General features: G+C 44.1%; 3 protein-coding genes across 6 annotated transcripts in view; all 3 read left to right on the top strand.

Moving 5' to 3' along the window:
- Window positions 1-1,361, top strand: part of LOC308326344 (uncharacterized protein) — a 4,148-nt gene extending 2,787 nt beyond the window's left edge. For all 4 annotated transcript variants that reach the window (XM_080779150.1, XM_080779151.1, XM_080779153.1 and 1 more), the window contains exons 5-6: window positions 242-361; window positions 521-1,361. In XM_080779150.1, the coding sequence (XP_080635276.1) occupies window positions 242-361; window positions 521-756 (356 nt within the window). In that variant the 3' untranslated portion in view covers window positions 757-1,361. The remainder of the gene's footprint in view (window positions 1-241; window positions 362-520) is intronic.
- Window positions 1,362-3,864: 2,503 nt separating this feature from the next.
- LOC308326345 (urokinase plasminogen activator surface receptor-like) lies at window positions 3,865-8,008 on the top strand. Its single transcript, XM_080779154.1, has 6 exons — window positions 3,865-4,022; window positions 4,322-4,412; window positions 5,586-5,717; window positions 5,868-6,020; window positions 6,959-7,078; window positions 7,174-8,008. Exons 2-6 carry the CDS (start codon window positions 4,367-4,369, stop codon window positions 7,449-7,451), a joined length of 729 nt encoding a protein of 242 aa, XP_080635280.1. The 5' UTR covers window positions 3,865-4,022; window positions 4,322-4,366; the 3' UTR covers window positions 7,452-8,008.
- Window positions 8,009-10,979: 2,971 nt separating this feature from the next.
- Window positions 10,980-21,091, top strand: klb (klotho beta; the record flags this gene model as incomplete). Its single annotated transcript, XM_080779029.1, has 9 exons — window positions 10,980-11,184; window positions 11,534-11,753; window positions 13,395-13,755; window positions 15,783-16,299; window positions 17,123-17,394; window positions 17,649-17,905; window positions 18,257-19,182; window positions 19,624-19,749; window positions 20,748-21,091. 9 exons carry the CDS (start codon window positions 10,980-10,982, stop codon window positions 21,089-21,091), a joined length of 3,228 nt encoding a protein of 1,075 aa, XP_080635155.1.
- Window positions 21,092-21,492: the final 401 nt, after the last annotated feature.

Here is a 21,492-nt window from a genome sequence, read left to right as displayed (position 1 = left end):
ACTACTGAAAAAAACAAAGAAATAAAAACATTTCTTCAACTGTCTTATTAACATAATATAGTGTCAATCGTAGAATCAAACAAGTAACAAATTGAATGTATTGGTGACACGTGGTTTAATTAGCCACTGTGTCCCGTGGGTTGTCGGCAAGTATGTTTTGTTGGAGTCCTTCATGGTGCTCAGGGGTTGAGACATTGTTATTGATTATTTTATAATTATGTCAAAAATATAAACCTTACAGATAATCACGACAGCTTGATTGAGAATGGTAGGAAGTGCTACACTTGCACAGATCCACTGGACTGCAGCAACACACAGAAGACATTATCGTGTTTAGGGGATCAGGACCGCTGCATGTCAGGTACATCAGCCTATGGCTTCATATGACTGCCTCTCCAGTTTAGCAAATAGTATATTTAATATTACACAGTCCTCAGCTCGCTGAAGGATGCTCAAAAGTATTCCCCCCCCCCCCCGAGTATGCAGCACAGATAGTAATATGTTTTTGTTGTGTTCACAGTGCTCGATGGAGGCCAAAACATGACCCTGATCGGCTGTGCCACAAAGAGTTTGTGTGGAGATAAGCAAGCCCTCCTAAACATGTTGATTAATGTTACAGTGTCCAACGATGCTAAAATAAGCTGCTGTGAAGCTGCATTGTGCAACAAGATCGCTACAAGCACTGCTGTTAATCCTACAAGTCCCAGAAGGCTCCTGTTCCTGGTAGCATCATTGATGTTGGCCTCATGCTCCTAGTAGCACTAGTGCATCCAGGCACTCATTAGTAAAAAGGCATGGTTGCCTTAAAAATGTATTATGCTTTTCCTCCTTTTTACTCCTGAGTGCCTGGATTGTCAGGTTTCTTTCTTTCTCTTTTTTTTTGTTGTTGTTGCATGTTTGATCCTGTTTGATTACCTTTTTATATCTCCTCTGTGAGCACCTGATTGTTCGCTTCAGAGCTCCACCAGGAGGCAGACTTATGAAAAACACATTTTTGGATATTACTCGAGACTGTATCCAAATGTCAGGCACATCGTACACATGATAGACAGGTCTGTTTGATTTCTCATATTCCTGATTGCGGTGAAACTGTCCCCAATAGGCTGAGGAAGTAATGCCACTTGACATTTATAGCGCCACACTCATGGTGGCGCTATAACAGGCCGAGTCTTAACTTATAACTGCACTGATCTGCGTACAACTTTGTATGCGCAGTCCCTAAGTATAGGGACATGGGAAATCGCCTGCCCTGTAGGCTACTTTTCAATTCTGCCTTTTAGAGCGCCACCAGGAGGTCAACTTTTGTGGAAACACATTTATTTTTCTTTGTGATCCTGTCATAATAAATCCTTTACAACACACTACAAGTTCCAGCTACTGTAAGTTGTTGTCTATTGTTTATTAACTGCTACTTCTATGATCACTCAGTAGCAAACAATACACGGCCATAACAAACGTTCCTGACCTGTGCTCCGAGGAGCACTTTTTCTATAGTTATTATCCCTCGGCCAATCAGGGATTGGCTGATGATGTAACGAAGGTACGTTTGGTGATCGGCTGTATGTATGTATGTATCACTATGTACAGTATGTATGTATTTGGTTAAAATGGGTAGGGTTTAAAAAAAGGCAAAAGCATGCTCTGTTCAGTCTGTTGCACGGGCCTAAAAGTGGGTCCTTAAAAACTGCTTGTATGTATGTATGTATGTGTTTGTATAATCCTTTAATTACTACATGGGCCCGTTTGTGCTACCAACTTATGAAAATGGTGTAATTACTACAAACGTTACATCAGGAACAGAAACGCTCAGTGACACAGACAGTGACTCCATACCAGAAGTCCTAATTAGGCCTAGCTGTTGGTGCCCACCAAGCCTCGAATCCTTGGGTTATTCTTCTAGACTAGTCATGTTATGACCTAAATAAAAAAAAACATGAACAAAAATCCATATGGGGAGATAAGATCTTATCTCCCATTTAGGTCATAACATGACTCAGCATAAAGATTTCTCAATTTCTGGTTGTTTTTTGCTGTTTGTCCTGAAATTGAGTCCAGGCCTATTTAACCCATTAATAAAATGTGCCCATCGTCAGCAAGAGCCTCTGAGTCTAGGCTGTAGAGCGATGCGATCAGTTTTCATAGCACTAATTTGACTTTGACTTTGGGCACATGACCGTGCACTTGAACTTGACGGTGATTTACAAAAAAGTCGAGAGCAGAAATGGATTCTACTGAGAAACCTTATAGGATACCTTATCATCTCTTTATAACTAAGACCACTGCTTACCAAAATGCATTGTCTAGAAGTCATATAAAAGAAAAAGATACACACATCACAGTTTCATATGGGGGTATAGAGCTCCTGGGCACCTCCAGGAGCTCCAGAGAGGCCTCCGAGGAGCCTTTTTCCGAGCGCATCGTGCCCGGGGATCGGCCCACGCGCCCGGCACCGGCACCACCGCGCGCGCCGAAAAGAGCAGATCCACAAGCTCGAAAAGTTTGTTTAAATAGTGATAACTGGCATTAAGCTACTGAATTGGAAAGGTTATCATACCAAAATATAAACTAGAGACATGTAGGAAGACAAAAATACAAATAATGTATATACGGTCACCAAAATGGTACCAACATCTCGCCTGGCCCCTGGACTAATTGGATGAATTTCATATCTCGTCTCACCACACACAAAGGAAAAGCAAGAACATGCACGCACACTCTTTTATCTCATAGGATTAAACTATAATGTATACAAGGCGGGTGGGGTCATGAGTCATATAGGAATGAGTCACACAAGACTGTCTTTTTCACAAAAAGCATGATGGGACCCTGCTGTTTAGATACAGGGTCATAGGCCATTTCATTTTTTGCCCATAGGTAGACTCAACAGCCAGGTGAGAGGAAATTATCCCATCATTGATGGCCGAATGTTACAACTAACAGTTCTGTGATTAACACGCTGATGAAATGAAGCAAGGAGAGACAATGAGACGAGAGAGTCCTCCTTCAGTGTTGTTTATTGTGTTTGTTTCAACAGGCTTGTGTGTGCTTTATGGCATACTTGGACATATCCAACGTTTACAGATCTTTCATTCATTATTTATGCATTGGGACAAACATTGTGACATACTGTAACATCTGTCTCTTGCAAGAGACAGATGTTATGTGTTTATAAATGCAAGCCTTTATAAACACGTACTGTATACATTATGTGATTGAACAACTGGCATAGAACATTGTGCATGTTAGAGTTAAGGCAACAGAATCTTTGCCTATTCCACCACAAATGTGGATGTATTTAAAAAAAAGAAAGACTATATCCTGGATAAAAACTGAAGGATAAAAGTAAGTGTGAACAGGGAAAACTATGACGACTGGTGAGTGCCAAATACAAAATACAGGGGGTGGCACTCATGCACACCGAAGCTAGTGGGTTTAATATAAAATGCCTGCAAGATGAGAATTGAATGTAGCTTATGTACCCCAAATCTTACCTAGGTTTGGTTTCCCTGATAGAAACAGAAAATACTTAACAGAAGCAGAACAGATTAAGGCTGAGACAATTACACACACTTAGTGATGCACACATGCAGAAATTCAGCAAAACACTGAAGAAAAGCCTACAACAGGAAGGCCAAGAAACTCACCCCGGCCTGCACGCACGTGCGTGCACACACACACACACACACACACACACACACACACACACACACACACACACACACACACACACACACACACACACACACACACACACACACACACACACACACACACACACACACACGGTTATGTAACCATTGCATATATCGGGGGATTGTGTGATTGGTTAGGGGAGTGAGGGGAGTGAACAGAACACTGAGAGAGAAGGTGGCTTTTACTTTTAGTGGAAGTGCGCAGCGTTATTAGATTACAGTCATCTAGTAAAAGTATTGTAGCACATTTGACGTGATCTCAGGGAATAGGAATAAGCAGAAGAGACACAGCTGACCCTAAAATTCTAGCCTGCCAGCGGGGGTGTTGATGTGAGTGTTGATAGCTTGATACGTTGATATGTCTCATTTCCTTTTTAATATATACATTTTAGTTGTTTTAATAAAGTAAAGTACTGAAGCTTCAGTTGTTTATATTGGTGCAAAGCTTGACCATAAGTCAGAATGTCTGTGAAATAGTGCAGATAATGTTTAGGTTGGGAACTTGTTTGTTAACAAGTGATAATATGTTTGGGTATATTGGGCCTTTTTATGTGGTTAATGGTCAGGTATTTTTATTTGGTTGATTGTTTCGTGGAATATTACATGATCACTCAATCCTTCCGTTTTAGGTCACACAGACGTATTAACAGCTGAACTTCTCAGTCCAGAACATCATGCATTTGCTCATACTGATCATTGGGGTCATGCTTTCCCCAAAAGGTAAGTCTTTCTTGTGTGTGTGTGTGTGTGTGTGTGTGTGTGTGTGTGTGTGTGTGTTTGTGTGTGCGCGCGTCCACACCCATTTGTACAGACAGTAAACACACCTCAGAACATCGGTGTTGACGACAGAGAGGTCTCCCTATGGGGTAGAATCAGAGACCAGTTCAGTGCAAAGCGATATGCCCATAGGCCCTCATTCATCAAAGTGGCGTGTGCCAAAATATGGGTGCACGCCGGAATTTATAATTTCCGCAAAACCTTGAACTTGAACGTGAGCCAGAAAAGAAAAAAAAAGGAATAGGCCAACATCAACGATGTGTCTTTGTGTCATATGAAATTGGTAGTAGATTACCAACTTTACAAGAAATTAAAATCGTGCAAATAAAACAATGTTGCAAGTTTAGATGCTTAAGCCATTTAAACAGTGTTTTGCATGAGCGCATACCGTATGGGAGGATTTGCGCTGCCTGTGCTGGAACCCCCCCCCCCCCCCACCCCCTTTCTCGAGTTACATCTCGTCGTTTTAAGGATAAACCCGACACGTCGCTCGAATGCCAAATGTGCCGTGCCGGCATGCCAGCGCAAGTGCAGGGGACCACATCGGAGATAGATAGGCTAAGCCAGCCCACCACCACCAGTGTCAGTGCCACATGAGGCTGGTTTAGGCTGCACATGCTGGTTTAGGCTGCACATTCATATCATTGACACTGACTAGCGAGGTTAGATTGTCATAAACGTGCATGGTCACGGTGTCATGGGGGGGGGGGGGGGGGGGGGGGGGGGGGGGTAGCGCATCCCCGGCCGATAGATGTGAAGTGTGAACGGTTTGGGGGACAATTAAAACAAAGGTGGCTTGCATGCTGTGGTTTACTAACCAGAAATTTGCATGCACAAGGCTCGAAGTTAAACTGGGCCAGCTCTAAACTGACTGGGCCCTACCCTATTGCAGTTGTGCTGCTGTGCATGTCGCAAAAAACGAGGGCGAGGCTTCATTTCATAGGGTGTGCCAGATTGATTTCAGCCGTCACGTAATTATATAACTAACTGCCTTCCAAAGTTAGCAGGCCCTAGGTAGGCAACCTGACCTGGCAGAGACCTATACGCTCTGAGGAGGAGCGCACCTTTTTTCCAGCTGTGTAACCTGTGTGATATTTTCTGCCTGTTGTCTCACAGCCTATGCCCTGAAATGCTATGCGTGCGGGGACGGAACGCCTGCAGAACACTGCAACTTTGGAGAACTAGGAAAAGAAATGGTTTGTCCTGGATCTCACCACTGCGCTGGATTGGTAGTCGCAGCACATAACAGTATGTGATAGAGGTATAGACTATAGGTCTGTGCCTTTTTTTCTTGTAATATAAAATACATTGCAAGGTCACCTTTAAGTTATCTTGAGCAGATGTTCTAGTATGATGAAGACATTATTAATCTGAAGCTAATATTCTGTTTGTTTTCAGTGGAGCCATACCCCAGTGGTAAGGGGTATAATATGAAGAATTGTTTGCCAGCTGATCAGTGCGTTAGTGGCACAGTGTACTTTGGAAACCAACACTTTTATGAGAACATGAAGTGCTGTTCCACTGACGTCTGCAACGTTGACTATACAGACGGTAAGTACCAACACTACCTGTGGTGTGTTTATTCTTCATACTTGATGGGAAAAAGTAAAAAAAAAAAAACTATAAACAATAAACAATGTAGCGAATGGTGATAAAAAGATTGGTTATGTTGTGAAGGAATGGAATACTGCACCAGTATGATGAAAGATGCTTCAAATGATGTCACTGAGATCCCTTTGTGATCACTTAGGTTACATTAGTGCTTGTTGAGAGAACACAATTAAACGAGCACATCAGTCTGTATAATGCAATTTGCCTCACAAAGAAAATAATAACCAGCACTCCGAAGTACTTCTGGTACTTTTAATTCATAGAGGCACGCACAGCATTATATGTACGCGTTTCGGCATTGCATAGGCCTATGCTGTCCGTGCCTCTATGAATTAAGGGTCATGAGGGCCGGATTTTCCCTCCCAAGGGGAAGGGCCCCTGGGCTAGACAAAATTGAGAGAGAGAGAGAGAGAGAGAGAGAGAGAGAGAGAGAGAGAGATGTCGTTGTGCATGGCGGACTATAGGGATTTCCACAGCTACCCCACAACACAGCAGCAGGCACTGTCTAAAGTGCAGATAGCAGAGCAGAAGCTCTCAATGTTTTAACCATAAAAGTCACCTGCATACTCCAGTTTGAGTGATGAGGTGGTCACCTCATCAGCGAAAACTGGAGTACGAATAGGCCTTTAGAAGTACAGTAGGCCTACAAGAAGGACTATTTTCATATTGCTTGTTGAGAGAACTTGGAGCTGTATGAGAGAGCTTATTGAAACCTTGTCACATGCCGTTAATTCTTGAATCAAATGTAAGAATTTAGTATTGGTGGAAGGTTTGCATAGCTGTTGTGTCCTGTGGGTTGTCGGCACGTTGAAAATGTGTATTGTCTTATACATGGGTGTTTAATTATGAATCATTTTATCTAAATGTAAATCTTACAGATAATCTTGACAGCTTTGTTAAGAATGGGAGAAAGTGCTACACTTGCACAAATCCAAAGGACTGCAGCAACACACAGACAGAGTTATCGTGCGTAGGGGATCAGGACCGCTGCATTTCAGGTAATGAGACTGCATGTCTCTCCGGTTTAGGCCTACTTGAATTTCCGTGTACTTTGGAGTATTAAGCACAGTAATATGTATTTTTGTGTTCACAGTGGTGGAACATAACGACACCAGGATCGGCTGTGCCACAAAGAGCATGTGCGGCGATGTGCAAGCCCTCCTAAACATGTTGATGAACATTAGCCTGTCATCTACAATAAGCTGCTGTGAAGGTGACTTGTGCAACAGCGTCAACATTGTTGATCCTACAAACATCAAGCCTTCGGGTCTTCAAGCTCCTACCGGCGCTGTTGCTCCTGGTAGCAACAGCGCTGTGAGCCTCTTGATCCTGATGGTAGCACCAGTGATGTTAACCTCCTTATCCTGGTAGCACCAGTGATGTTATAGCCTCCATATCCTGGTAGCACCAAGCGGTGAAGTTATATGCTTAAAGTCATACTTTGTAACTTTTTTCTATGAAACAAAAGTTGAATGAATTATCTTTTGACAACATTTGTAAACAATACCCTGCAGTATTACTTTTTCGGGAAGATTATGCCAGAATTGCAAAAAAAAACAGCGGAATAAGAGGAAGACGATGACAAACACAATAGGGTGCATTTCATACTTGACTCCCTAATTGTTAGCTTGTCTGCCATAGCTTTCCCAAAAAGTATGAAGTGTATTATAATGTTGAGAGCCTGCAGCTCTACTATGATTCAGATTTACTGATTGGATATTACAATCCAAGTAGCAGAAATCTCTAGCCCTTTGCTTAGTTTTTTTTATTCCACATTTGAATTGACTTGCCATTGATTTAATTTGTTTTGTTGTAGATTAGTTTCCCCCCCCCCCCCCTTATGGCTGTATTTTATCTTGCTATTTTAAAGACCTTTGTAACCCAGTTTCGAAAAGCAATTCATAAATAAAATGTATTATCTGCAACAGGTACACCTTGTAATTGGTATGTTCAAATACTTAATAACTAAGCTCTGTGTAAGAACGATAGTTTGTGTGGTGCAACTGATTCTAACTTTTCAATTTAGTAAGTACAATCCATGTAATTAATGACGGTATTCAAAAGCATGGCAGGCAGATATCCAAGGCCAAAGCAGATACAAAGAGATTACATGAGGATAAACCAAATGACAGCAGAAGGCATCCTATAGACGTCAATGTTTACTCTGATATGGAAGCATGCTTGATCAAAGTCAAACTGTCTGAGTCAATGGTTCTCAAACATTTCCATGTCAAGGACCCCCAAATGTACAGTATATATTCGGTTGTCGACTCCCATATATTTATTTGTTTCTTTCGGGGGAAATAATAATTTAACAAAATGCTAACATTTGTCAGCATTGTTTTCTATCACCGATCTATAAGCTCACAACATATTGCACATCAAATATCATGACGTGTTGTGAGCCTATCGGTAATTCTTAACTGAAAAGAGTTTTAAACTGTTCTTCATTTTACTGGGGACGCCCGGAAACCCCCTCTATGGACAGTAGGACACCTGGTGCTACCTCAGACCCCACTTTGAGAAGCAGTGGTTAGCCAGCAGACAGAATCAGATCAAGGCTGTTCTCAGCGGTCAAGTGCTGATGAAATCAGTGAATCACACAGATGACACGCTTGGCACAATTTGTCCCCCCCCCCAAAAAAAATCCAATTTTCTGTATTATTATCCGGAGGCAAGCTGCAATTTCTGTGACTTTTATTCAATACAAGTGTCTGATGTGTGACTCTATTGGAAATCAATGTTCCACCTGCAGCGGTGGGGAGTAACAAGCTACATTTACTTGAGTGCTGTACTTACAAAGTAAAAACAATTTGAGTATCTGGACTTTACTCGAGTATTTGTACTTTGAAAGAGAAATATTGCACCTTTGACCCCACTACATTTCAAGGAAGGGAGAAAATACATTATGATACCCTATTTCAAATAGTGATCCCAAGCAATGCATTATGCAATGTGTTGTGAGCTTGATCTATTATTGATATTATTTGTCTTGCACTTAAAAACATATTAATAGGCTACAGCAATGCATTGATAGCAATTTTAATTTTGTACTTTAGATTTTAAAGCACGTACAAGTACAAAGTACACATTTGAGCAACTTCCGCCTGTAGTTGAGTAGGCCTAATATTTGACACGGAATAGTTATTTTCAATACTTTGTCCACCACTAGTGGATCGATCTCCACCAACATCTACAACTTGTAGGTCAGAAAGTCTTCATCAACAGGTTTGAGTGAAACGAGAAAAGAGACGTTATTCCTACCCATTTAGATCATGTTTGTATGCGTGCGTGCGTGCGTGCGTGTGTGCGTGTGTGTGTGTGTGTGCGCGTGCGTCTGCAGTTCGAACTACATCTTAAGATCACAGTCCAGACTAATGATTGACTAACATTCTTCCTTTATGGCAATAAACAGCAGCCCTAAAACTCTGCGTGGGTTTTCACAAGCAAGGAAACATTATATGAATAATGTCAGTTATTTTTTTCCTCCAAACAAACTTGAACTAAAGTACAGCACTTGAGTAAATGTATTTAGTTACTACCCAACGCCGGTGCAGGTTTAGTGACCCTAGGGGACAGAGTGGGAGGGACAGACAGACAGAGACGTCAGTCTAACCAGGTTAACATGCTACCATCACCATCCATCCACTGCTGTCCAGATAACATCAGACAATCAGGCTATAAACGCTAGCTCTGCCATTGCTTTGGCCAGATCTTCTACTTCCAGCGTCTTTCCAGTGTCTCTGGAAACAGCTTCTGAATAGGTAAAATATAGGAAGATATAGCCTACAAATGCAGGACGCACAGAAAATAATGTCCACCTGACTCTAGTTGCACATGGAAGTCTCCATGCAGAAGAGGAAAGTCTGATTATTCGGGGTCACCTCTCTGTCCAGGAAGAACTGCACAAATTTGGGTCACAGTAGACTGCTGGTATGTCTCCATAACATAACTCTATATTTTGTTTCCTCGGCAACACATATGGGTTTCAGCATGTTTAGACAGATGCTAGGTTCATTCCTTGTATATAGATTTTCATTTGTACAGAATGTTATTTACAGTAAGATGTTACAATAGACACATGTGAGGTTAGTTTATAGTGTCTTCTCTGCACTATATGATATTTAACTTTTTTATTGACTACCGCTCTTGCTCAAGTTGCTAACTCTACTTATTCTGATCTCATGCTCGTAGTATATGTTGCTCAGGGGAAAGGTTGTCTGGTAACTGCCTAAATTGCAATTGTAATCTCTGTTTTAGTCAGATGGTCTTTCCAGGACATGTTCCCCACTGGGCATCAGAATGAACCTTCCAAATGGATTGTAGAAGACGTCTCCAGGTTGATGTTTGTCCTAAATGGATTGTAAGAGAATTCACCAGGTTGATGTTTCTCATTTCTTCGCTGTGGATCTCAGCTCTTCACCAGTGGACACCTGATGTTTCTTCCAGAGGAATTCTGAACGAAAGCACACTTGTCCACTTGCAGCAACTATATCGTTCATTTCTGTATCGATTATTGTATTTTTTTCCTTTTTAGATTGAGTAATCGAGAAGCACTTTTTTTTGTTTTCTTTTTTAATATATATCAAGAAAATTATAATATAATATAATAACAAAAAACGATTTGAAATTTTCAGTTGATATTATATCAACTGAAAATTTCAAATAGTTTTTTGTATTTATTTTTTATAATCATTAATAATAATTCAATTGATTAGTCTGATTGCAATGCGATGTGAGCTAGCACATACCCCCTATACCTTTCCCTATTTTAGTACGTTGTGCAACACTGTCGCGCAAAAACGGCCACGTGTTGTGATCTTGTAGACTTTATTTAATTTTTTTACATTTTGAAAGACAAAACAAGATAATTTTTCGCCCCAAAAAACATTATTTAGTATGTTCCTTCAACGTGTTCCGCGCTTCCTTCTCTGCCTGCTGGTGTTGTGGAACATCTCCACCAATCACAGCTCTCTGGGGGAGGAGCTCGTCCCAGACCCCGCCAGTCACGGCGCCGTGGGGCAGGGCAGGAGGGTGTGGCAGCGTCCCCCACCAGATCCCACCAATCAGAGCCAGTCGTTCATTCACGGCACCTTTCCTCCCGGTAGGCTGCATGCAACTATTGATTATTATATCACGTAGTACTGCATTTGTAATACACTCGTTATTGTTTATACTTCAACCAATCAACGTGAAAACATTCAAATAGATGTATTAAAACCGACTAAGCCAGTTTATGCCTAATTATTTTATAATTGATTAAACCAATTTGATTGGGCGCCCGCTGGCCTAGTGGTCCAGGCGCATGCCACATATAGGCTTTGGCCTGACAGCGCGCCGCGTGTTCGAGTCCCGTTCATGGCGACCTTTGCTGCATGTCTCTATCAATAAAGGCAGAAACCCCCCCCCCCCCCCCTGTTAATTTGATCAACTCTTGTGCCCTATACCTCCAGGCTTCCTATGGGGTACAGGAACATCTGCCCAGCAGAGCGAGGGGTCCTGGGTCAGCGAGGGGAAAGGAGACTCCATTTGGGACCGCTACCAGCAGGGATCCGATGTGACCCATGGTGTGTCCAGCAGCAGCAGTGACAGCTACGCACGCTGGGAGGACGACGTTGAGGCTCTGGAGTTCCTGGGGGTTCGAACCTACTCCTTCTCTCTCTCCTGGCCAAGGTTATATACATTTGTCATTCCGTTTTGACTTCACGCTTTCAATTGCTGTTTCATGGATTAGAAATTGAGCTAGTCTTTATATAGTTTTAGCGTTATATTTAGTTCTGTAATAATCGTGTGTATGGCCAATTTCAAGAGAACCCATTTATCATCTTAAATGTTATAGTGCTCTAGTTCCAGGTTTTGTTTCATCACTTCCAATTGCACTTGCTCATCATCCTGTATCCTATTTTAGTTCTCCCTCGATTGGATCAAATCCTGACCTCAAAATGAGTTCTCTCTCTCTGAGAAACAGGGAGGCCTCTGTTTACTGAATTCAGTTCAGTTCAGTTTTATTTTCGGATATTGGACACAGACATAGCACACAAGTAGCAGAATACAGTTTGTTAAGCGGCAATGTTTTACTGGCCTGTCCAATTGTTCGAAAAAGGGCTAGGGACTAGCAGGGAGAGGCTTGTCGGGCCCTACCGCTGGAGTCATATTTCCAACTCTATATGGCAATGATTATTACGAGAATATAACAATCAGGACTGTTGAAGTAATAAGTCTGAGTTATATTAAATAAAGAAATAAAGGTCCTGCACCTGCGACAGTACATCTTAATACTGGCAACTGGCAAATCAATCCCTTCAAAGCTTAAATTAAATGTTCAATTCCCTTTAAAGGTTCCCCAAGTCAAAGTATTTCAAAAGTAATCCTGAAAAAGGTAATCCAAGTATCCAAAGTAATCCAAACGTTGTAGAGAATTTGATAGTCCAAAAACGTTAGGAAACAAAAAGGCAATGCATTGTTTATCGGAAAAAATAAATGATATATGCTGCTCACCCAACCTTTAAGTCCGGAGTCATCTGCTGGGTCCTTTGTTATACAAGCTCTGATTGTTTGTCAGAGTTCAACACCTCAGAAGCTGCCCTACCAAACTTTCCTTGCTTCCTTCAGCAAAGTTCTTTGGTCAGACAGGCATTTTTTGCGTTCACTTCTAAATTGGCGTATAGTATTGGCCATTTGGCCTTTAAAAGAGTGTGTTTGGCAAAGAAGAAACTGCCCAAAATGGAACCCAGGCTCGGCGCCTGACTTCCTGTTCTTTTATAGCTTCCTGGAAATATTGCTCACACACATTTCCCCACAGCTCCCCTTGTGATCAAACCTTGTCATTCGTCAACAGAAAATTGATGACCATGGTTCAACTACACAAAACACATTATATTGTATTCTCCGTACACTACATTTCAGTGTTAAATATTCAACCCTAGTTTAACCAACATATTCCCCTGTTATTCCCCAGTACGTTTCATTTTCTTCAATACTCCAGACCATGCAGGCCAGGAAATACATTGTTTCGCACATTTTATGTGGCAGTGTCACAAGAATATGGAGTTATTTAACCATTACTTTAACCAATAGTGAATTGGTTAACTTTTACCCCTGTTAATAATAAGTAACCTTATTCACTTTTATACCCCCGTTAACTAATAAGTAACCTTATTCACTTTTATACCCCCGTTAACTAATAAGTAACCTTATTCACTTTTATACCCCCGTTAACTAACCTTATTCACTTTTATACCTCCGTTAACTAATCAGTAACCTTATTCACTTTTATACCCATGTTAACTAATAATAACCTTGCTCTTGGACCAGACTCTTCCCTGACGGGAACGCCATCACGGGCCGGCCGAACGCCGCGGCCGTGGAGCACTACAGCCTTCTGCTGGACAGGCTCCGAGAGCGGGGTATCGAACCGCTGGTCACCCTGTACCACTGGGACCTGCCTCAGGCCCTGCAGGACGCCTACGGAGGCTGGAGGAACGACAGCCTGGTGGCGCTGTTCGACGCGTACGCCGCCTTCTGCTTCCGAGCGTACGGCGGCCGGGTCAAGTACTGGCTCACCATGCACAACCCCGCCCTGGTGGCCGTGCAGGGGTACGGCACGGGGGTCCACGCCCCCGGGGAGGTGGGCGGGCTCTCGGTCTCGCTCACTGTGGCCCACAACCTGATCAGGGTAAGACTCATGGTGGTTCTCAATGTGGGGTAACTTCGGGTGCAGGCTTTAGTTCCGACATACTATTGATCCGAAACCTCAATCCTAACCTAACCCTAACCGCAAGCACGGGAGCAGCGCATGTCGGACCATCGCTTTTTCGCATCGCATGTCCCCCCTCTTCGGATCTTCGGTGTGTCGGAAAAGCGTGCGCACCCCGTAACTTCGGGGTATAGTGTTGATAGCAAATCTTGATTACATTTTCAGTCAGTCTTTTGTATTCTGAAATATTTTAGTTTTAGTGTAGTTTTAGTTGACTATTATACAGTAGCATAATATTTTAGTCGACTAAACTATATTTTGTCTGGCCATGGAATTGCTTGATTTATACTCAGCTGTGTGCCGAAAATAGCAGATCTACAAGCTCAACAGCTTGTAGATCGGCTATTTTCAGAGAGTGACACCTGCACACAACCAAGCGTAATTATCTGTTGACAAAACCTTCAATATATTTAGTCTTAGTTTTATTCATCATAGCTTATTGTTAGTTAGTTATAGTTTTTATTTCGTTTTCCTCAGTGAAAAAAGGTTGTCGACAATAGCTGATCAACAAGCTCACATCACATGCTACACATTATGAACTTGTAGGCTGTTTTTAAGAGTCTTAAAAAAAGTCTTGCCGGATCTTGCCGAATCGTCTCTTATGGGGGTCCCTGGTGCAATGTGTTTTCAAATGGGGGTCTGCAGCTAAATACAGATGATTTTGGGGGTCCTTGCATGTAAATGTTTGAGAACCATGCACTGGGGTCAGATACACAGGTTTGACAGTAAATACATTTAATTGAGTACTGTATTTAAGTACAAATTAACAACTAAAAAAGAAAACAGAACCTGATCTGATAACATAGTATAGCTGATCTATTTATTTATCTATCAGTTGTTTTCACTATTGTTTTTGTTTGGTTGAAAATGTCTCAAAACTGATTACTTTGTTCGCCCTGGTGTCAGGTGATGTTTATGATGTTGTTCGACTCCAAAGGCAAAGCACACATACTGCAGTCACTCAGACAGCATGACTTTGAACTTTGAACGGTGTCTTTTATCAGCTCCTGCTAGTCTGTCAATGTTGACATCTTAAAAAAGATTTTACGCTCGCTCGCACGCGCATGCGTGTGTGTGGGGGTTGTAGCCAGAGAGAAAGAACTTAATGTAATTCAAATGTTGCTAAAATGATCTATTACAAAACTAAACATACTGGCTGAGGAAACTTACATTTTTCTTGCATGTCAGTAAAAGACTATAGCTTTTCCTGAGGGAATATATAAGACTGGTAAGCAGATGAATTGGGTCAAATCGTTAAAGTTCTTCACAGGAGAGAAATTGAGCATGGTATGAAGTTATGACCTCATTATTAAACTTTATAGCAGTTAAAATATTGCAGTGAATCAATGTTGAATTTATTTAATAATGTATAAGTATAAGCCTATCTCCTGTCTCCTTAGTGTGAGGCATCTTGATGTACAAGTACACCCCCTGGACATGACGCTCGTATGCCACAGGGACTTATCCCAGGGACTTATCCCCATTCCAACCCTTGATTCTTATCCCCATTCCAACCCTTGATTCTGAGTGCCAAGCAAGGAGGCACTGTGTCCCATTTTTGAGTGGTGCAACCACTCCAAGGAACAGCAATGTCCGTGTTCACCTATGTGTTCACCTATGTGGCCATGAGCACCAGTATATGACTATGAGTACCAGTAGGGGCACTGTTGTGCCAGAAACAGAGAGAGAGATATAGTATTAGTGCTGCGCTGTTGCTTGCTCATGAGAGAGAGAGAGAGAGAGAGAGGAGAGGGGGGGGGGGGGTATGGGGAGAGGGGAGTTGCACCACTCAGTTCACACGGGTGTGATTTTTCCAGAGTGTTGTATGACCCGGCTGGGGATCGAACGCTGACCTCCCAGACACTCAAACCACAAGGCCACCTAGCTGGTTAATAATGTAGTATTACTTCTCTTCTCTTCTCTTTTTTTTTTTCTCCTTCTTCCAGGCTCATTCCAAAGCATGGCACACGTACAACGACCACTTCCGGCCCGCTCAGAAGGGGGCGGTGTCCATCGCCCTGGGTTCTCATTGGGTCCGACCGCCGAGAGGCCAATCCACCCGGGACAACGTGGAGCGCTGCCAGGAGTCCATGGAAGCGATGCTGGGCTGGTTCGCTGACCCCATCTTCACGGACAGCGGCGAGTACCCACACTCCATGAGGTCCAGACACGGAGCCCTGCTGCCTCACTTCACGCCGGAGGAGAGGCGCGGCGTGCGGGGAACCGCCGACTTCTTTGCCCTCTCCTTTGGGCCCAACAACCTCTGCATGGGCCGGAGCCTGGAGCACTATGGGCAGACGGTGTCCCCGGACCTGAGGAGCATCCTGGGCTGGGTGAAGCTGCAGTACGGGGACCGGAAGGTGCTGGTGGCAGAGGCTGGCTGGTTCTCTGAGAGCAGCGCGGGGACAGACGACACAGTGAACATGTACCTGACCAAGAGATTCATCAACCAGGTCCTACAAGGTGAGCTGATAGCTGTTGAGAAGGAGATAAAAAAAAGGCCTTTGACCCATTCCGTACGGGAACCCCTTTTGGTGTTTTAAGCGTTACGTTAGCGCGCTATGAACTTGTAGGTCTGCTATCTATTTTTATCGTTCAAATGTGCCTAAAATCTTTTAACCCTGAATGGGTTAACAAAGACTGAGGCCTTATAGCACTGGCCTATAGAGCGTCGCAGTCCCGCCCCCTTGCATGACGACGCCAGGCCCAGGAAATAGTTTCCAATGCATTTCTCCCATTATTTAAAGACGTTATAAGCGTCGTACAAAGCCAACTCTTGTCGTGACAACTCATGACAACAAACACAATATTTTGGACCAACCAAACAATTACAAAGAAGAAAAACAAAAAAAAGTGTTGTAACCTGCCGTTTTCTTCTTCTTTCTAATTATTTGTTCAGACCGAAAAATTGTGTTTGTTGTCATGATTTGTCACGAGTCACGACAAGAGTTGGCTTTGTCGTAAACATCTTTAAATAAATACTTTCTGAAATGTCTATGAGGAGAAGTGTGGTCCGGAAGGCCCCAAGGGCCCTTGAGGGTGTTCCAGCCAGGAGGTATACCAGCAAAATTAGCTAGTTTTTAAATGTTTAAAAAAATAATGTTTTCAGCAATTCAATGTGATTCTTTGTGAGCTGGTTGATTTAAACGTTTAAAAATAAATCTTGACAAATATTCACTTGTCAGGTCCCAGACACAACATCTTTCCAGATGGGGTTCTGTGGCTAAATCAATTTGAATGAAAATGTTTGAGAACCACTCAGACCTCTATGTCTCTTTTATTTCAGCGATCACGTTGGATGAGGTACAAGTATTTGGCTACACTGCCTGGTCGCTGGTGGACGGATACGAGTGGAACTATGGGTACAGTGTGAGGCGGGGCCTGTTCTATGTCGACTTCAGTCAACCAATCAGAACCAGGCTGCCCAAGAGCAGCGCTCTGTATTACAGACGCGTCGTCACGGACAATGGTTTCCCCGGCAACGATGAGACACAGCAACACATCGAGGGGAGTTTCCCCTGCAGCTTCCAGTGGGGCGTGGCTGACTCCACCCTCCAGGTAAACAGGGTGGAGTAAACGTTTGACTGTGTACATGTCTACTTGAGTATATCAGCACGGCAACAGCTGCAGCCGAGCGGTGCTGTTGAAATGAATGTCCTTGGGATTTAACATTGTTCCTGTATAGCTAAATGAAATTAACTCATCAAAGGCACTACTCACTTTGCGCTGGGTGTGATTTGTTGTGATACTTGGACTACGTCGTCCACCACTGTCGATAAGTGACTGAATGGTGTGTCGTCTGCTCTTTGCAGGTGCGATTCCACCCATTCTCCCCACAGTTTACGGACCCTCACCTGTACAGTTGGGACGTGACGGGGGACGGCTCATTGCGGCCGGTGTCAGGGGTCAGGCTGGACACCAGAGGACCTCAGTGCACCGACTACCTCTCCATCGCCGCACAGCTCCGCCTACTGGACGCCACCGGTGCTACACACTACCGCTTTGCACTGAACTGGTCTCTGATTCTACCCGAGGGAGACCTCTCTGTCGTCAACACCGATGTTCTGAGGTGTGTTTACTGTACACATGGATGTGGACACATGCACAGTCGCGCACGCACGCACGCACACACACACACACACACACACACACACACACACACACACACACACACACACACACACACACACTGAAACATTAAAATCAATTTTACCGGGGGTGGCAGTGGATCAGGGGTAGAGTTCAAACTGTCCTTGAGCAAGACTCTGAACCCCTAATTGCCCCTGGATGTGCCTTGCATGGTTTCCTCTGCTATCATCGGTGTGTGAATGTGGGTGTGAATGAGTGAATGTAATACACAATCTATGTAAAGCACCTTGGATAAAGGTGCTATACCATTTACCTTGTTCTATCCTAAAAGGTACTACCGCTGTGTACTGACTGAGCTCCATAGGCGGGGCCTGGAGGCCGTGGTGACTCTCTACTACCCCACAAACAGAGCTCCCCTGCTGGGTTTGCCCGCTCCGCTGCATGCCTCCGGGAGTTGGCTGAACCAGAGTACAGTAGAGGCCTTCCTGGATTACGCAGCGCTCTGTTACCGGGAGCTGGGTCCTTGGGTCCCACGCTGGATCACCATCAACGAGCCCAACAGAGTGTTGGACGTTTATCCCCAAGGGGAAGAGCAGCATCGTGCGGCTCACAGCCTTCTTCTGGCCCACGCCAGAGCCTGGAGGCTCTACGAGAGAGAGTTCTCTAGTCAACAGGGGGCGCTGGTGTCCCTGGCACTGCACGCCGACTGGGCAGAACCCGCCAACCCCTTCCTGGAGTCCCACACGGCTGCGGCCCAGAGGTTCCTTCTTTTCGAACTGGGCCGCTTCTTAGACCCGTTGCTGGGGACTGCAGATGATGAGAGGGGGGACAGAGGGGGTGACTACCCAACGGAACTGAAGGCATACCTGGAGGAGAGAGCTCTGGCCGCGGGCCTCCCTGGATCTCCACTGCCTCACTTTACAGACACAGAGAAGGAGGAGATCAGGGGGACGTTGGGTTTCATCGCTCTGAACCACTTCACCACACGATTAGTGTCTCCATATCCGTCCCAACCAAACCTTAAACCGCCACCAGACCATGGTTGTCTTCTCCTCAGCGATCCCACCTGGTCCACCTCGGGCCGGGGGCAGGCTCTGGTGCCCTGGGGCCTGCGGAAGGTGCTGGCATGGGTGTCAGAGAGGTATGGAGGAGCTCTGCCAGTGGTAGTCACAGCCAGTGGCGTGGATGACCAGGCCCTTGTGGAGGACAGGCTCAGGCAGTATTACATCAGGAGCCATCTGCAGGAGGCTCTCAAAGGTTGGTCTCATGTTTACAATGCTCAAAGTCTTCCAAGTATACTGTGTAGACTGTGTGCGCATAACTGTAGTAAAAGTCTGGAATGCAAAATTCCAGAAAAAAGCCCACAATGTTCATTGTGAGCTTGTAGATCGCCTATTTTCAAATGGCCGAAATGTAATAAGGTTGAAGTGGCTAATATGTTTTGTAATAATAATCAAATGTGACTAGTAAATACAGTTTTCAAATTAATGCAGTGGACATTTGCCTCTGAGATATATTGGAGGCAGAAGTAAAAGCAATGAAAACTGGGAATACTCTAGTAAAGTAAAAAAAAATACCTCAAAATTGTACTTAAGTACATACATAGTACTTAGTAAATGTACTTTCCACCACTGGAATTCATTGTACAGTATGTACTGTCCGTGTGTTGATGAATGTTTGAATGGTGTGGTTGTGCAGCTGTCCAGCTGGATGGCGTCAACCTGCAGGGTTTCTACGTGTGGAGGCTCCAGGATGAACAGCTCCCACGCTTTGGCCTGTTCTCCTCCAGCCACCACAAGTCCAGGCCCAAAGCCTCCGTCCAAGGTTAGTATAGACTCTTCTCCTCCACCCACCACCACCAGTCCAAACCCATGCAAAGCCTCCATCCATGCATCCATCTTCAACCGCTTATCCATAGTCGGGTCGCGGGGCCCAAAGCCTCCGTCCAACGTCAGTTAGACGCTTCTCCTCCACCCACCCCCACCAGTCCAAACCCAAAGCCTCTGTCCGAGGTTATACATTATATATTATTTTAGAACTTGATTTTGTTTTTTACTTCATGTTTTCCATTTCATTTTTAAAGAGGGTTATTGATAATCTTTTGTTTCTGAGTGGTGCTACCCACTCCAACGTGTGGCATTGTGTGTATGCATGTTTGTCCACCCACGAAAATAAACGTGCAATATATACATGTCTCCCCCGCCGTGATGTCATGTGGCATTCATCAGCATCATGATGAATAAAAAGGCACTGCTCACGTGTTGTAACTGACTAAATTGATTAGTCTGATTAACCACGTATTTAATACTTAATTACAACAGTGTTACATAGAATTTGAGAAAATACGAGATCTGCGATGCATATTTTGAATCGTGTTAATAAAGTAGCCTGGAGGGAGGATGAAGGGTTGAAGAGTTCAAAGCAATGTGTATGTTTTATTTAAAAGAATCACACCCGTGTGAAGTGAGGGGTGCTCTTATCATTATACATTATTATACATCATCTCATGAGCAACTGAATTAATGTGATTGGTTAGCCCATTTGCTCGTCTACATATGACGCACATTTTCCCTTCATTGTCAATGGCATTTAATGTTCGTGTTGCCACAAATTTATATTTGAGGGACATATGACCAAATTTCTGTCAATGGCAAATAATGAGATGCAGGGGACAAAAACTGTATATAGGAGGCCCTAAAAATTTAAAAACACACACACACACACACACACACACACACACAGGCCTATATGTTTGTTAAATAATGAATTACATTGATTAGTTCAATCAGCTGTTCCCCTAACATCCTTGCCTCCCGCCGCAGCGCTCCGGGAGCTCATCAGCCACGGCGGTTTCCCAGAAGGCAACGCTACGGGACGATGTCCTCGCTCCAGTGAGCCACAGAGCCAGTCTTCTCCTGCTTGCGCCATGTGTGCACACATCCTCCTGCTGCTGCTGGCAGCGGCTCTCCTGCTCTGTGCCGTCTTCATGCTCAGCATCACCATCGTCGTCTTCATCAACAGCAGGAGGAGGAGGAGGTCCAGGAGGAGGACGGAGCTGAAGGAGCAGGGGCTGGAGGTTTTGGTGTGCTCCCTTCCGCCCGACGGCAGACGTCAGACGCGAGACACCAGGGTGACGTCACCGGCGAAGATGCATCACAGAATTTGACGCCGTCAGAAAGTGAAATCACAATGGCGTCACAGACAGTGGTGATCGGTGGTGATCTGTGATCGAGTACAAGTAACAATTCTAGATGTTGCATCCTCAGAATTTGCGGACGGAATGTGTGGACGGAATGCATCCGCAGAAATTGCCTGGAATAAGGTGTGTCATTCTGCATTGGCCGAGCATCGCATAACGGGTGTGCCAAGTCGTGTGGACTTCACATAACTTACAACACGTGGCCTAACCCACCGCTAAGCTGACGAACGGCAATGACATTATGCGATTGTCTACACGAATGTCACATATTTCAGCAGGTCCGACCGAGTGTGAGTGAGCGAGTGGCCGAGATTTGTCTGTTTCTCTGGTTTCCTTCTTGTGGTACATGTGCACACACAAACGAAGTT

The sequence above is a fragment of the Protomyctophum bolini genome (assembly GCF_963924005.1).
Source record: "Protomyctophum bolini genome assembly, chromosome: 12".
Taxonomy (NCBI): domain Eukaryota; kingdom Metazoa; phylum Chordata; class Actinopteri; order Myctophiformes; family Myctophidae; genus Protomyctophum; species Protomyctophum bolini.
This window is presented reverse-complemented; position numbering and strand designations above follow the sequence as displayed.

Bases quoted from the DNA above. Each gene is read 5' to 3' on its own strand.
- LOC308326345 (XM_080779154.1), top strand. From the start codon at position 4,367: ATGCATTTGCTCATACTGATCATTGGGGTCATGCTTTCCCCAAAAG. The intron at 5,718-5,867 runs GTATGTGATAGA...GTTTGTTTTCAG, and splicing joins GGTAGTCGCAGCACATAACA to TGGAGCCATACCCCAGTGGT. The intron at 6,021-6,958 runs GTAAGTACCAAC...TAAATCTTACAG, and splicing joins CAACGTTGACTATACAGACG to ATAATCTTGACAGCTTTGTT.